Source organism: Callithrix jacchus, chromosome 8 (genome assembly GCF_049354715.1).
Source record: "Callithrix jacchus isolate 240 chromosome 8, calJac240_pri, whole genome shotgun sequence".
NCBI classification, from domain to species: domain Eukaryota; kingdom Metazoa; phylum Chordata; class Mammalia; order Primates; family Cebidae; genus Callithrix; species Callithrix jacchus.
The window spans coordinates 16,312,272-16,325,870 of record NC_133509.1 but is presented as its reverse complement, the minus strand read 5'-3'; the positions used below and the strand labels follow the sequence as shown (position 1 = coordinate 16,325,870).

The following is a 13,599-nucleotide window of genomic DNA, read 5'->3' as shown; positions in this document are numbered from 1 at the left end:
TCCCTCCTCTTCTAGCTGGTCTCCCCTGCTGGACCCGCTCTGTCTCTTCCATAACACCTTCCCTGAGTACACAATTTAGCATTTTCTTTTTCTGAAAGTGTTTAGTATACATTGTTTCCCCTTGTAGACTAAGGCTCCTTAGGATTAAAGCCCATGCATACTCTTTGTTCTCACACATTGTCTGAGAGGGCCTGGTATGCCTTTGATGAACAACATTTATTGCCTGACTTCTAGTCTCAGGGGTTGAACAGGAAATAGTCAGCAGTCTGCTTGCTGGGCTCAAATAACCTTTGAATAATTTGAGAAGAGCGAGAAATATCCAGGTATATTCCTTTTAAGATAAAAACTTTATTTTACAATTTTATAAAGCGCCTTTACATTAAGCACAAACAATCCATTTACTTTGTATAGAAACAAAATACTTTTCCATCTGCAAAAAATCAAGTTTTGCTGTATATAAAACTAACATGTGCACATTGTGCTTAAACTGCAAAGTCTGTACAGCTTTACAAAGGACTACCCTTCACAAGGGCATCCTGTAAACACATTATTGCATATTTGACACATGGTATATAACCCACATGTACAATGGAAGAGAAACAAGGAAAACAATCACAAGGAGGATGGAAATAGCAGCTTTCAGTGAGAGTTCGCACTGAAAAAGGAAAAGGACTGCCACATCTGGAGAGTTGTGCTTGTGTCTTTTTGCATTTGCTTCTGTACACTGGATGGTTCTTGGATGAAGCCTCTATGTACAATAACCCCTAAAAGGTCAAACTTGACCATCATCCAGAAACTTTTGGCTGGTTTTACAACTGAAGTGGCAATAGATTTAACATCAAAGTGAACTCAAGATGAGTGGGAAAAAACACAAACAAACTTAGTACCTATAATATTAAAGCAAAGAAGAAACGAAACAATAACATTTAAAAAATACCCTCCCCATTCTCTCTAAGCTCAGAATAAGTAAACATTTTACATAATTTTAAACATTAGAAAACTCTGTAGTTTTTTAGAGGCAAAAATGCAATGGATAGTCTAGGGCAGTGTTCCTCCCTGTATGCCCCCAGCTCTCGTGCATCAGAATCACTTGAATGCTCATTAAAAATGCAGACTATCATACTTCACAGGCAGATTTACTGACCATCTGGGATCTGTATTTCAATAAGTTCCCAGTGATACTGAGGCATTTTCAAGTCTGAGAACCACTGGTCTGTACCGACAATGCTGCTATGGGTTCAACTCATCCTCTTAGAAAATTCTGGGATCACAGACAAATCAAGTTGCAGTTGCAATGTGGAAGGCAGTGTAAAGCCAACAGCAAGGAGATTGTAATGTTATTTCTAGATCAAAAGTCTTTCCTTCTTCAGTGGAAAAGGACAGCCACATTGTTAAGGCACTGATATTCATCACAGAAGCAGTACCATACTGTTATTATTGATTCCTATAATCTGAAGACCAGTTTGCAAACAAAGCAGACGTAGGAACCATTCTAAATAATAACAAATATGGGGAGTAAAAAAGGTTCCCAGATTGGAGAAAGTTTATTTTGAACATTGCCACCAGGAATAAAAATTAGGGGAGACCAGATATTCCTGCTGAGACATCTAACATATATGAAATGCGAAGGTCAAAGGCTAGGGGTAAATCTAATAACTCAAAAGTATTTTTATTGTGATCAAAATTGAGAGGAATGTGGTCACATAAATTGAGAGTTCAAGCTTACTTTTCTATGGCCAGTTTAATGTCTTCAGTGCAGATCTTATCTTCTTTGCTTCTGCCCCCTTTGATGCTAACATATATGTGTATATACGTTTTCCAGTTTCTAAGTAGTGCTTGGTAGGCTGAATTCAATTAAAATATAGTGTGTAAGCAGGTAACCTACCTCGCTCCTAAATGTGTACTTGATATAGGTCACAGATCAATGCATTGTGTTTGTCAGACTCAGTCCCCTGAAAGTGTAGGGTATCATATTTTAAAACTGTATAAAGATATAGTATTGATTTAGTGTACTATCATACCCTAAAACAAAAGTCACAGCAAAATCAACATCCCATGGTTTTAACGTAATGCCTGAAGCCCTATAGCAGACACTGCCCCTTGCATGAGGGCTCTGCAATCTATTTATGTGAGGTACAGGAAGATATACAGAACCTAAATAAAGATATGATTACACATGTACAGCAAATGCAGTACCGGTAACATCTCTTCTGTCTAATAACTGGAATAATTTTAAATTAAATTTCAAAGAAACCCCAATGATGCACAGAATCAATGGTTTGGAAAAGCTGATGATCAAGAATGATCTGGGTAGGAAAAAACTTTGCTATGATTTGTGTATGTAGCATTTGACCTAGTATTTTTATTTAAAGGGCGGAAAATCCTAAAAAAATTTAAAAATGGTGGTGGCTTTAAAACTACTAGCTCCTTTCCAAATTTAGATTTGTAGTAAGTTTCCCAAATAATGTCCCAAAAATGTCTTTCTCAAAATATACAAAACTCTAAGGTGTAGTCTGAAATAAAATACAAAATTCTAGATAGTGACAAAAAGAAACTATCACGATGGGGGTTGGGGAGGAATACACTGATTATCAAACTTTTCCTGATTGTAGATCAAATTTCAAAACAGAAACATCTTTAAATTTCTTGTGCAGTCAACAAGTTTCATTTTAGTTGTGCTTACATTATATAACTGTGAAGCCTGAACACTGGTTGTGTTTTTAATTTACACATTTCAAGAAAGCCGTAATTAAATACTCACCATATACAACAAATTGAACAAATGCAACAAATACTCACTTGCTCCCAAGAAATTAATCTATAGAAAAGAAACATCTTTTTAAAAAGTTGAACACAGTCCACTATCCAGGCTACAAGTACATATTTACTGTATTACAGCATATTATTTTTCTTAAGTCTGCTTCCAACATAAATATAAATAATCACATTTTAAAAGAGCTCCATACTAAGTCTTCAGGTAAGTGCTAGACAGTTGGCCAGTAACAACTACTTACCATGATCTTTCTCACACAGAGTGACTAGACTATCTGTGGAACTGTATAGGGTGGTGGGCAAGGCAAAGTGAAGCATCTTTGTTCAGCCTATTGATTAAACATTTGGTTCTAAATGCCACCTACATTTCTAAATACCCAACCCATGGAATGCAATTATTTTAGAAGACTGGTTATAAGGATCACTTATCACTTTGACAGAATCCACAAAAACCTAGTACATAATCTTTTAAAATGTGCCTATGCTCTCCTGAGACAGAGCCTGTAGTTTCTGTGTACAGCAGAGGCTGAGTATAATTTTGGTTGTGAGCTCTAGTTGTGCTTTGCCCTGCTGCCTTTTAAGTAGCTTTTCCACCTCTTGACAAATTCTTTGAAGATTGGGGACTCATCAATGGTACTGAGTAGCTGCAACTGATTGATGTGGGTGGTATGATAGTCCCAGCGAGCCAGGTTAGGAGCGATGCCAAGCATGAAGTGACGGAGGTCGTAGATGGTTCCTGAGCCAGTATCATACAAGGGCAGCATGGCTTTAAGAGATTCCATGCCACGCTCATACAAGGACCTTGCTTCTTTTCCGAGTTTTTCCCCTGCAGTTTCTTTTAAGTCATACAGCCCAATTAAAGAATACATAAAGCCATTTAAAACAAAAGAGCTAGGTGTGGTTGGATATTCTTCATACCAGTCATGTTTATTCATAAACACAGCTTTAACTCCATGCTGCTCAGACAGAAACTTATAAGGGGCTGTTGCCCTTAAAGCTGAATTGAGGAATATATGGTCTTTTGTTAACAGATAGGCCCTGACTAATGTAGAAATGGCTTGCCCTTGGGCCATGGCAGAATACCATCCTGGCTCTAAAGACTTGAACCCTTCCCCTAACTTCCGGGTCACCATAATTGGCCAGCCACCTTTGTCATCCTGGTTCCTTACTAGCCAATCACTAGCAGCAAAAAATGCGGCCATGTGGGCAGTGGTAGAGATGGTAACGTTGTCGAGGAATCCCTTCCCTTTTGCAATCAACCTAACCACCTTCTTGGGCATGATTTTGGTTGGCTTGACAGCTTTTGTGTTGGAAAGACCCACTCCTTTCCTGAGGTCAGTGACCAGATCCCTGGTAACTGTGCTCCATGAAGTTCTGGGCCCAATGCCATAGTATATATCTCTTTCTTTAAAAGCAATTAGCTGAGCATTTGAGACATAATGTATAGTGAAGAGCTGATTCTTTTCTGTGGTCTCTAGAACCACGGACACACTTCCATTAGTCAAGAACTTGAGGTCGAATGAAATAATGAAATCTTTTGTGTTTCCCAGTTGCAAGGATACACCTTCACTGGTTTCTGTAGGAGAGAATATACCAACAAAGACTGGTTAGAGTAAGAACAATTTTGTATTTGAAATTTAATTGCAATTCATCCTTGACAACCCTGACCACACAAAATTAACACTTAAATATTTTTGGTATTAGATTATTCATAATTTCCTTTTTTACTAAATTAACCAAAAACAAATGACAGAATTGGTGAGTTCATGATGGCTTGTGAGCATCAGTACAAAGCTCTTACCTTTTTCCTTGTCTGGTTTATAGTAAAGGATTAATACCAAATGGCTATCGTATTGTTGATTAAAATTGCCTTTCCTAAATCTAGTGCTAGCTGATCAGTAATGAATGACTATTCGAGTACACCCATTCTGTGAACAGGAAAAAAAAAAACAAAAAAAACAGCCAGAAGCTGGCCCAGCACATAATATTGCAAGAAAGAGGCCAGAAAAAATAATTATATAGGGATTTTAAATTGTTTAATGAACATTTCATATGTACTTACTATGTTCTAAGTGCTTTACACCTGTTTACTCATTTAATCCCCTGAACAATTACAAGAGTAGTTGCTATTATTACTTGTACTTTATGGATGAGGAACTGGGACACAAGGAAGTAACTTGCCCAAGGTACAAGACTTGAACCTAGGTTGCCTAGTCTGGTTCTACAATACATTATTGATTTGATTTTGAAAATGATAGATTTGGTTTCACATACTTGCTAGAATTACTAATAAAATTTCTGGAAATTAAGCAACAGGCTCATGTGTACAACATAAAGTGAGAGAATGGCAGGGTGTGCAAGGGTAAAGCACAGGCTTTGGAGTTAAAAAAAACCTCATATTTGAATTTTTGTTCTGCCTCTAGCTTTGAGAAGTCTGGCAAGATGCACCTCTTTGAGCTGCAGTTTCTTCACATGCTAAACAGAGATAATATCACCTTGCAGGGTAATTGCCAGGACTTTAAAAAAGATAATGGAGTGGAATATAGTAATAAATGATAGTTATTATTATTATTATTCTGAAGCCACTAGCTTCAGAGGCTAATAAAACAGTTAAAGCTGTTTTATCTGACAATTTTTTTTTCTTTTTGAGACAGAGTCTTGATTTGTCACCCAGGCTGGAGTGCAGTGGCGCGATCTTGGCACACTGCAACCTCCACGTCCCGCGTTCAAGCAATTCTCCTGTCTCAGCCTCCTGAGTAGCTGAGATTACAGGTGCACGCCATCATGCCTGGCTCATTTTTGTATTTTTTTAGTAGAGACAGGGTTTCACAATGTTGGCCAAGCTACTCTCAAACTCTTGACCTTGTGATCTACCTGGCTCAGCTTCCCAAAATGTTGGAATTACAGGCGTGAGCCACCTTGCCCAGCCTCTGACAAATTATTAAAGAGGTAATTTCTCTTGAATATTTATAGTATTAATAATGGCTAATTCCCAGAAAGATGACTTTTTGAATACTGCTCGTCTAGATCTACCAAGAAACTGAGCATATTAAAATAGCAGCAGCAACAAGAACAAACACATATGTAGCACACATTTAAAAATATTAAAGGGAAATATGAGTATCTTGATCTTTCCATAGCTTAAATGTCCACAGTGCATTCACATGTATTATCTCATTTGATACTTAATCTTCTGAGGCTGGTAGGGCAGGAATTATTATTATTACATCTCTATTTTAGAGATGAAAATATGCAGGCTTTGCCAGGTTAAATGGTTTGCCAGATGCCAAAAGCTAATTAGTGGTAGAGAAGGGACTAGAATCCAGGTTTCCTGGACTCAAGTTCAGACTGTGAAAAAGACAAATGATATTAGAAATGATATTCTTATGAATATTCAATAGAAGGGTTCTCCTAGACACAGACATAGAAGCAGATCTCTGCTTTGCAGAATCCTTGAAAAAATCTTTAGTGTGTCACCAGGAGCAAAGATCAGAAATGTGACCTGGGCCGGGCACAGATGCTCACACTCAGCACTTTGGGAGGCCAAGATAGGGGTCTGCTTGAAGCGAGGAGCTTGAGACAAGTCTGGGCAAGAAAGTGAGACCCTAACTTTACAAAAACATAGTAAAATAGCCCAGTGCAGTGGCTTGTGTCTGTAGTTCTAGGTACTTGGAAGGTTAAGGTGGGGGGATTGCTTGAGCCCAGGGGTTTGAGGCTGCAGTGAGCTATGATCATACTACTGCACTGTAGTCTGGGTGACAGAATGAGACTGTCTCTTTAAAAAGAAAAAAGAAATAAAGGGAAAAAGAAATGTGAACTGATGATAGTGTACACTTGGAGGGCATCAGTATGTTGACTTGATCATTTAACTCCTGCAACACTGGACTCTAGCAGTATGGTTATATTTGGCCCAAAGCTCTTAATGACTTCATTGGACGGAACAGACAATTTTGAAAGATGTATCAAGAATGAGAACATCCTGATAAACTTATGCATCAAACAATGCTCTGAGTGACTTAATAGAAAAACTGATTTCAGAAGTAAACTTCTAATACAGTAAAATTCCATTTTTATCTGGCAAAATGTCAACATGTACTCTCTTATTAGCATTTTTCTGCATTTATAGTAAAATGGGATCTGAAGTTCAAGACAACATTCCTGAAACACTGCAGGATTCTGAATTGACATATGAACCACTCAAGATCAAATTATATTCAGTGGAGAAGACTATCTTGAATGCTACTTATTTTTTCATTCTCATCAGATGGGATTATTATCTATGACATCTATTCTGGCCAAACTGGATAACAATGACCCATCTTTAGAAGTCCAAATGTGAGGAAGCAGAAAGAGTACCTATTTCCTCTCAAAATTTCAACTGTATTTACACAAGTTTAATGAAATGACATGGTTTAATCAGTCATTTTATGTCTTCATATAGCAAATCAGTGCAAAGAACTCAGTCGTGAATGACATCAAGGGATGTAACCTTTTAAAAAGCCAATTTATTAATTTCCCTAAAACCTTAACACCAGCAGAGGGGGTTACTGAGTTATCTAGGAGAAGTGATAGATGTCACAATTCTCAATTTAAATTAACCGACCAACAATTATAATCTTTACAACAATCTTATAAGTCTTTTAATTCTCATTTTATAGATATACAGAGGAGGTTAAATAATCTGCTGGCATCATTCAGGAGGATCTGAATGGTAGCAAATGGGCAACGTCCTGAGCTCTACTGGAAGTACTATGCTATCTGAAGATTCCTCCTGCAAATCTAATAGAAAGTTGTGGTTTTTTTATTGTTTGAAATCCATGACCCATCTTCTCTCTGACCAGTTATTCCCAGGCGTTACTATAACTGTTTATTTTTGGTATATGTGACATATGTATATGCACTTTAAGCAATAAAGGATGGTCAACATTTAAGAATAGTTTTGACACTGGTCTTAGCAATGATTGTTTAGATTTGATACAAAAGCGCAGGCAAAAGGGGCACAGCCAAGTGGGATTACATCAAACTAAAAAGCTTTTGCACAGGAAGGGAAACAATCAAAATGCAAAGCACCCTATAGAATAAGAGCGAATATGTACAAACATGTATCTGATAAGAAGCTAATATCCAAAATCTATCAGGAACTTATAAAACCAAACAGCAAAAAAAAAAAAAAAAGAAAAAGAAAAAAAAATCTGATTAAAAATTAAGCAAATGATCTGAAGAGATGCTTTTTCAAAGAAGATATACAAGTGGCCAAAAGATATATAAAAAGGTGCTCAACATCATCAGTCACCAGAGAAATAAATGCAAAGCAAAACCACAGTGATATATCATCACCTTACACCTGTTGAGATGACTATCATCAAAAACAGAAGAGATAAGAAGTACTGGTGAGGATGTGGAGAAAGGGGAACCGTTGTTTAAATGGAAACGTAAATTGGCATAGCAATTATGGGAAACAGTATGGAGGTTCCTCAAAAAATTAAAAACAGAACTACCATATGATTCAGCAATCCCACTTTCTGGTATATACACCAAGGAAATTAAACCAATTATCTCAAAAAGATATCTGCACACCCATGTTATTTGCAGCATTATTTACAATAGCCAAGGCACTGGAGTAACCTAAGTGTCTAGTATGGATAAAGAAAATATGGTGTGTGTGTGTATACACACACATATACGTATATAATGGCACATTAGCCATAACAAAGAAGGAAATCCTGCCATTTGTGACAACATAGATGAGCATTGAGAGTGTTATGCTACGTGTGACAAGTCAGAGAAAGATACTCTATGATCTCATTTATATGTGTACTCCAAAACAACTGAACTCACATAAACAGTGGAATGGTGGCTGTCAGGCTAGGGAGTGGGAAAAATGGGGAGATGTTGGTCAAAGGGTACAAACTTCCGTTATAAGATAAATAAGTCCTAGGGGGCTAATGTACAGCATGATGACTACAGCTTATAATACTTACAATACATTTAGGTATTGTATACCTAAAATGTGCTAAGATGTTTCTTAAATGTTTTCACCACCACCACCATACAAAGAAAGGTAACTGTGAGGTGATGGATGTGTTAACTAATTTAATTATGATAATCATTTTACAATATACATGTGTATCAAAGCATCACATTATATACATTTACCAGTTATACCTCAATAAAGCTGGGGAAAAATAGCCTTTACATCAGTGTTTCATATCCAATAAAAACTGTTATCAACCCATTCATTTAATCAACAGATTTACTACATAGCATGAGAAGAGGCCCTACTCAAAATCTTGAGAAACACCAAGAGAAAGAAGAATCAGGCAGAAGAACAAAAGCTCCCAAGAAGCCTGAGCAAGAATGGCTACAGAGATAGGAGAAAGTGAGGTCATGGAAATCAAATAAAAAGAGGGCTTGGGGAAGGGAAAGCTAATTTAATTTCATAGAGTAGGACAGGCCTAGTGTGTCAATTATTCCATTTTAAAATTAGAAAAAGGAATAAAACATTATTCAACAAATAAAACAACAAAAATATGCTGCAGAACCATATTACATGACTCTTTACCCTTCGATTTTATCCCCTTTCAGAAAAAAAATTCAAGGCCAAGTAAGAAAAAAAAGGGCCAACAGCATTCAGCTTGTGGTCCTCCAGGGTCTCAACTGACTTAGGCCTATGCTTTTATGTACAAGTTCCAATTTCCTCTTAATGGTGGTTCTCTGAATTTATCTCCCATAAGGTCTATATCCTCCCCAAAGACTCATTTCTCATACCTGTGCTTCAATAAAACAGCCTCACCTCTTTGATTCCCTTCTCCTGCTCTGTTCTGGGCAATAACTCCCATGTAACTCCACCTTACCTTCCCTCATACTCTTATAGTAGGCAACTGCAGGTTGAGCATCCTTAGTTCAAAAATCAGAAATCTGAAATGCTATAAAATCCAAAACTTTTTGAAAGCTAACATGATGCCACAGGTGGAAAATTCAACATCTGCCCTCATGATGGGTCACATATATTATTAAAAATATTATAAAAAGTCACCCTCAGGCTATGTGTACAGCATATGAAATATAAAAGAATCCTGTGTTTAAACCTGGGTCCCATCCCCAGGATCCTATTATGTATATCTAAATATTCCAAAATCTGAAACACTTCTACTCCCAAGCATTTCACATAAGGGTTACTCAACCTGTACATGCACACACAGGATTATCCAAGTGTGCATCCCATTTCCAGCTAGCACACTTCCACCAACAGGGAGCTCCAACTTAGAATAGCTATGTCCCACTCACAGAGTAGCTGTTACAGATAGAGTGCTCTCCTCTATATACTTAAAACCATCTTAGGAGGTAGTTTTTTTTTAGACGGAGTTTTGCTCTTGTTACCCAGACTGGAGTGCAATGGTGCGATCTCGGCTCACCGCAACCTCCGCTTCCTGGGTTCAGGCAATTCTCCTGCCTCAGCCTCCTGAGTAGCTGGGATTACAGGCACGCGCCACCGTGCCCAGCTAATTTTTTGTATTTTTAGTAGAGACGGGGTTTCACCATGTTGACCAGGATGGTCTCGATCTCTTGACCTCGTGATCCACCCACCTCGGCCTCCCAAAGTGCTGGGATTACAGGCGTGAGTCACCGCGCCTGGCCTAGGAGGTAGTTTTATCTCCAGCTATTGGCTACAGAATGAGGGCCTAAGGTGAGGATCCTTCACTTAAGATGTGGGAACCTATCTTTTAGCGTATTACTCAAAGCACTCAAAACTGCACAATGAAATCTATTGCTTTAAATAGAAGAGAGTTCAAAAGACTGTCCTAGAAAACCATCCAGACACTCAAGAAGATCAAGGTGAGGGCTGTTGATTCTACCCTAATCTAGACAACCATCATTAACTATCACAAAAATAAGTTTGAGTGTATCCAGAAGTTCTTTTGCATAGTCTAATCATTTCCTGTTACAATAACCTCTTAGGTATCACAAGTTAATATTCTTAAATTTCCTTGCACCTTCTCACTCAGCTAAACCTGTTGTTTTATAATAAGCAAAGATGCTGTAGGTACCAGAATATCACAGAATGCCATGGGAGAAAAGGAGTTCTAGTCACAGAATAAAAATTAAAGGTCACCCATTATTTTGCACTGCATTCAGTACTCAAAAATCCATTACTTAAGGCTATCTAGAATGAGTAGGCTTGTATTGTGGCTTTCAGGGTCTGTAAATTATACAATCATCAATGAAGAACAAGGAGAAAATACAAAAGAGTCTTATAACCTTTCCTCTCTTTTTATTTATCAACTGCAAGGTTGGTGGAATGGTGGAACAAATTCTGTACTTGACAACATTACCCCATAGAGAATTAAGTCTGAGGTGCTAACTAAAATTATTTCATTGTCTTCTTAAGTAACGGACTCATTAATTCTCATCAATATTGATTAGCACAGGAAAATGCGTTACATTCTAATTAATGAGACTTAGTAAAAGGGGAAATGTTATATAAAGTTAATTTGATTTTGTAAATTATTTTATTAAGGAAAATGGTTTTACATGAAGTTTGAGATAATCTAGTACATTAACAAAATCCAATATGGGAAACAGGCCTCTTCACTAATGATATATTATTCTGAAAAAATTAAAAGCTATTGGCAAAAAATAATCAAAGGAAAGGATGGCTTTGAAACCATTCTATTTACTGCAAAAGTTTAAAAATGAAACTACACTGGACTGAAATATTAAATGGAGGAACTTCATTCCTATTGGATATAGACCCCTGGAGGCAGATACACATTTTACAGTATTCTGGAGCTTAACATTCAATCTATGGCTTGGCTCTTTACATAGTAAATATTCCTTTGTATAACCCTGACATTTTAGCTGTATCTTTTTTAGGGATTTTATTGGGGTGACACCATTTGTTGCTTTATATATGTAATATAAGGGGTCTGCTTAATGGTTTTTTTTTTAAACCATATCAAAAATTTAAGGGAACATCAGGGTCCCCCAAATCAACATAACATTAGCAGGCACACATAATATATAACTTACCTGGTGCAATAAACTGTTTGACATTGGTTAATCTAGACTTATCAGCCACATTAGCCATAAAGCAGCCCTTCGGCACAGTCCAGTCATTAGGCTTGCTGTTTTTGTCTCTGTCTTCTGCTGTTTCATATACCTCTATGTGAGGAGGTTTCTCAGTTAGATTCTTGCTGTAATGACTTAACCCATACTGTGCAATCTGGATTGGATAGAAATAGCCTTGAGGTCCCCATTGTGTAGATAATGGTACACCTATAAAATAAAGAAACAAAGTGAATAATCATATCCAGACATTTACAAGCGTATTCCTAATAACACTCCTCGCTGATTTACTTCTGGGGAATCTTACAGGGTTATCAGGATGTTTTGAACTTCCTGATAATACTGCTCTCATAATGACGAGATCTAGTACCAAATTAACCAGATATGAAAAACAAAAATTAAGTAAGTATTCATTCACTCTCATTCATTATTTGTTAACAAACAGTGACTGCAATGCTATAAATTACCTTTTAAGGACTGACTTCTTATGTGAGTTACTTTTGCTCATGGCTACAGATGTCATGTTTCATACATTCAAATTCTGCACTATCTAGATGTATGTAGTTAATGTCATCACAGTTCTATTTTCAATATTAATCCTGGAACTTTCTTAAACATTTATACTTATCAAGTTACTACACACTCATCTTTTCCTCCAATGTCAAAGTATGATCTACAAAGTATGTCATCTCATGGTTTAAGTATTTGCTTAAGGATCCAGTTGTGGCTGGGCTTGGTGGCTCACACCTGTAATCCTAGCACTTTGGGAGGCTGAGGTGGATGGATTGCCTGAACTCAGAGGTTCAAGACCAGCCTGGGCAACACAGTGAAACCCTGTCTCTACTAAAATACAAAAATTAGGTGGGTGTGGTGGCAGGAGCCTGTAATCCCAGCTACTCAGTAGGCTGACACAGAAGAATCGATTGAATCCAGGCGGCGGAGGTTGCAGTGAACTGAGATCACACCACTGCACTCCAGCCTGGGTGACCGAGCGAGACTCAGTCTCAAAAAAAAAAAAAGAAGCCAGTTGTGATTTGGCAAATTAAAATATAAACACAGCTTAAAATTCTTTTTCCTATCTTTCCTGTTATAATGTAATTCTTAAGAATAAGAAGTGTTTTTTAAAACGTGAATTTAGGTTGTATATTTAACCACATATTCTTGAAATAATTCATTAATGGGATTACCTTTTGTAAAGTTCTAAGTACAACTTTTAAATGTTTGGTATTAGTGTTTATCTTAGTAATTTTCTAGACAGGAGCTACAAACACTACAGTTACACAATATTGTATTGTTGAATCACATATGTATTGAGAGATAAATTATGTGTAGTTTTAAAATTACTAAGAATCTGATAAGCACAGCAGAGACTGGGAATCTACAAAATTTTATGTGTTTTGTTGTAGTTTCAAAACAATGTTTACAGAATTAGGGAAGGCTACAGATAAGCTTTTTAACATTTCTATCTTTCCTCCAAAAGGGGGATCCCCTCTGCCTGCAATTCAAATTGAAAAAAAAGAAAAAAAAAAAAGAAGAAACTACAGGTGAAAAGCTAATCATAATCTGGTGTGGCAAGTGCTTTTCTAAGCATAAAGAGGTACAAAGACCCAAAAACACCCCATAAGTTTAGTAAATGGAACTAAAAACTTCTAAAACCAACAAATCATATGTAAAATAAAAAGACAACCGAATTGAAGAAATATCTTTGGAGTATTGCTACCATTACTATATAAGTTCACACAAATACGTTTTTTAAAAACT

General features: G+C 36.9%; 1 protein-coding gene across 4 annotated transcripts in view; it reads right to left on the bottom strand.

Moving 5' to 3' along the window:
- Positions 1 to 328: 328 nt before the first annotated feature.
- Positions 329 to 13,599, bottom strand: part of GLCE (glucuronic acid epimerase) — an 88,053-nt gene continuing 74,782 nt past the window's right edge. For all 4 annotated transcript variants that reach the window (XM_002753281.6, XM_035259039.3, XM_009005128.5 and 1 more), the window contains 2 exons: positions 11,803 to 12,048; positions 329 to 4,348 (listed from right to left, as the gene is read on the bottom strand). In XM_002753281.6, the coding sequence (XP_002753327.1) occupies positions 3,324 to 4,348; positions 11,803 to 12,048 (1,271 nt within the window). In that variant the 3' untranslated portion in view covers positions 329 to 3,323. The remainder of the gene's footprint in view (positions 4,349 to 11,802; positions 12,049 to 13,599) is intronic.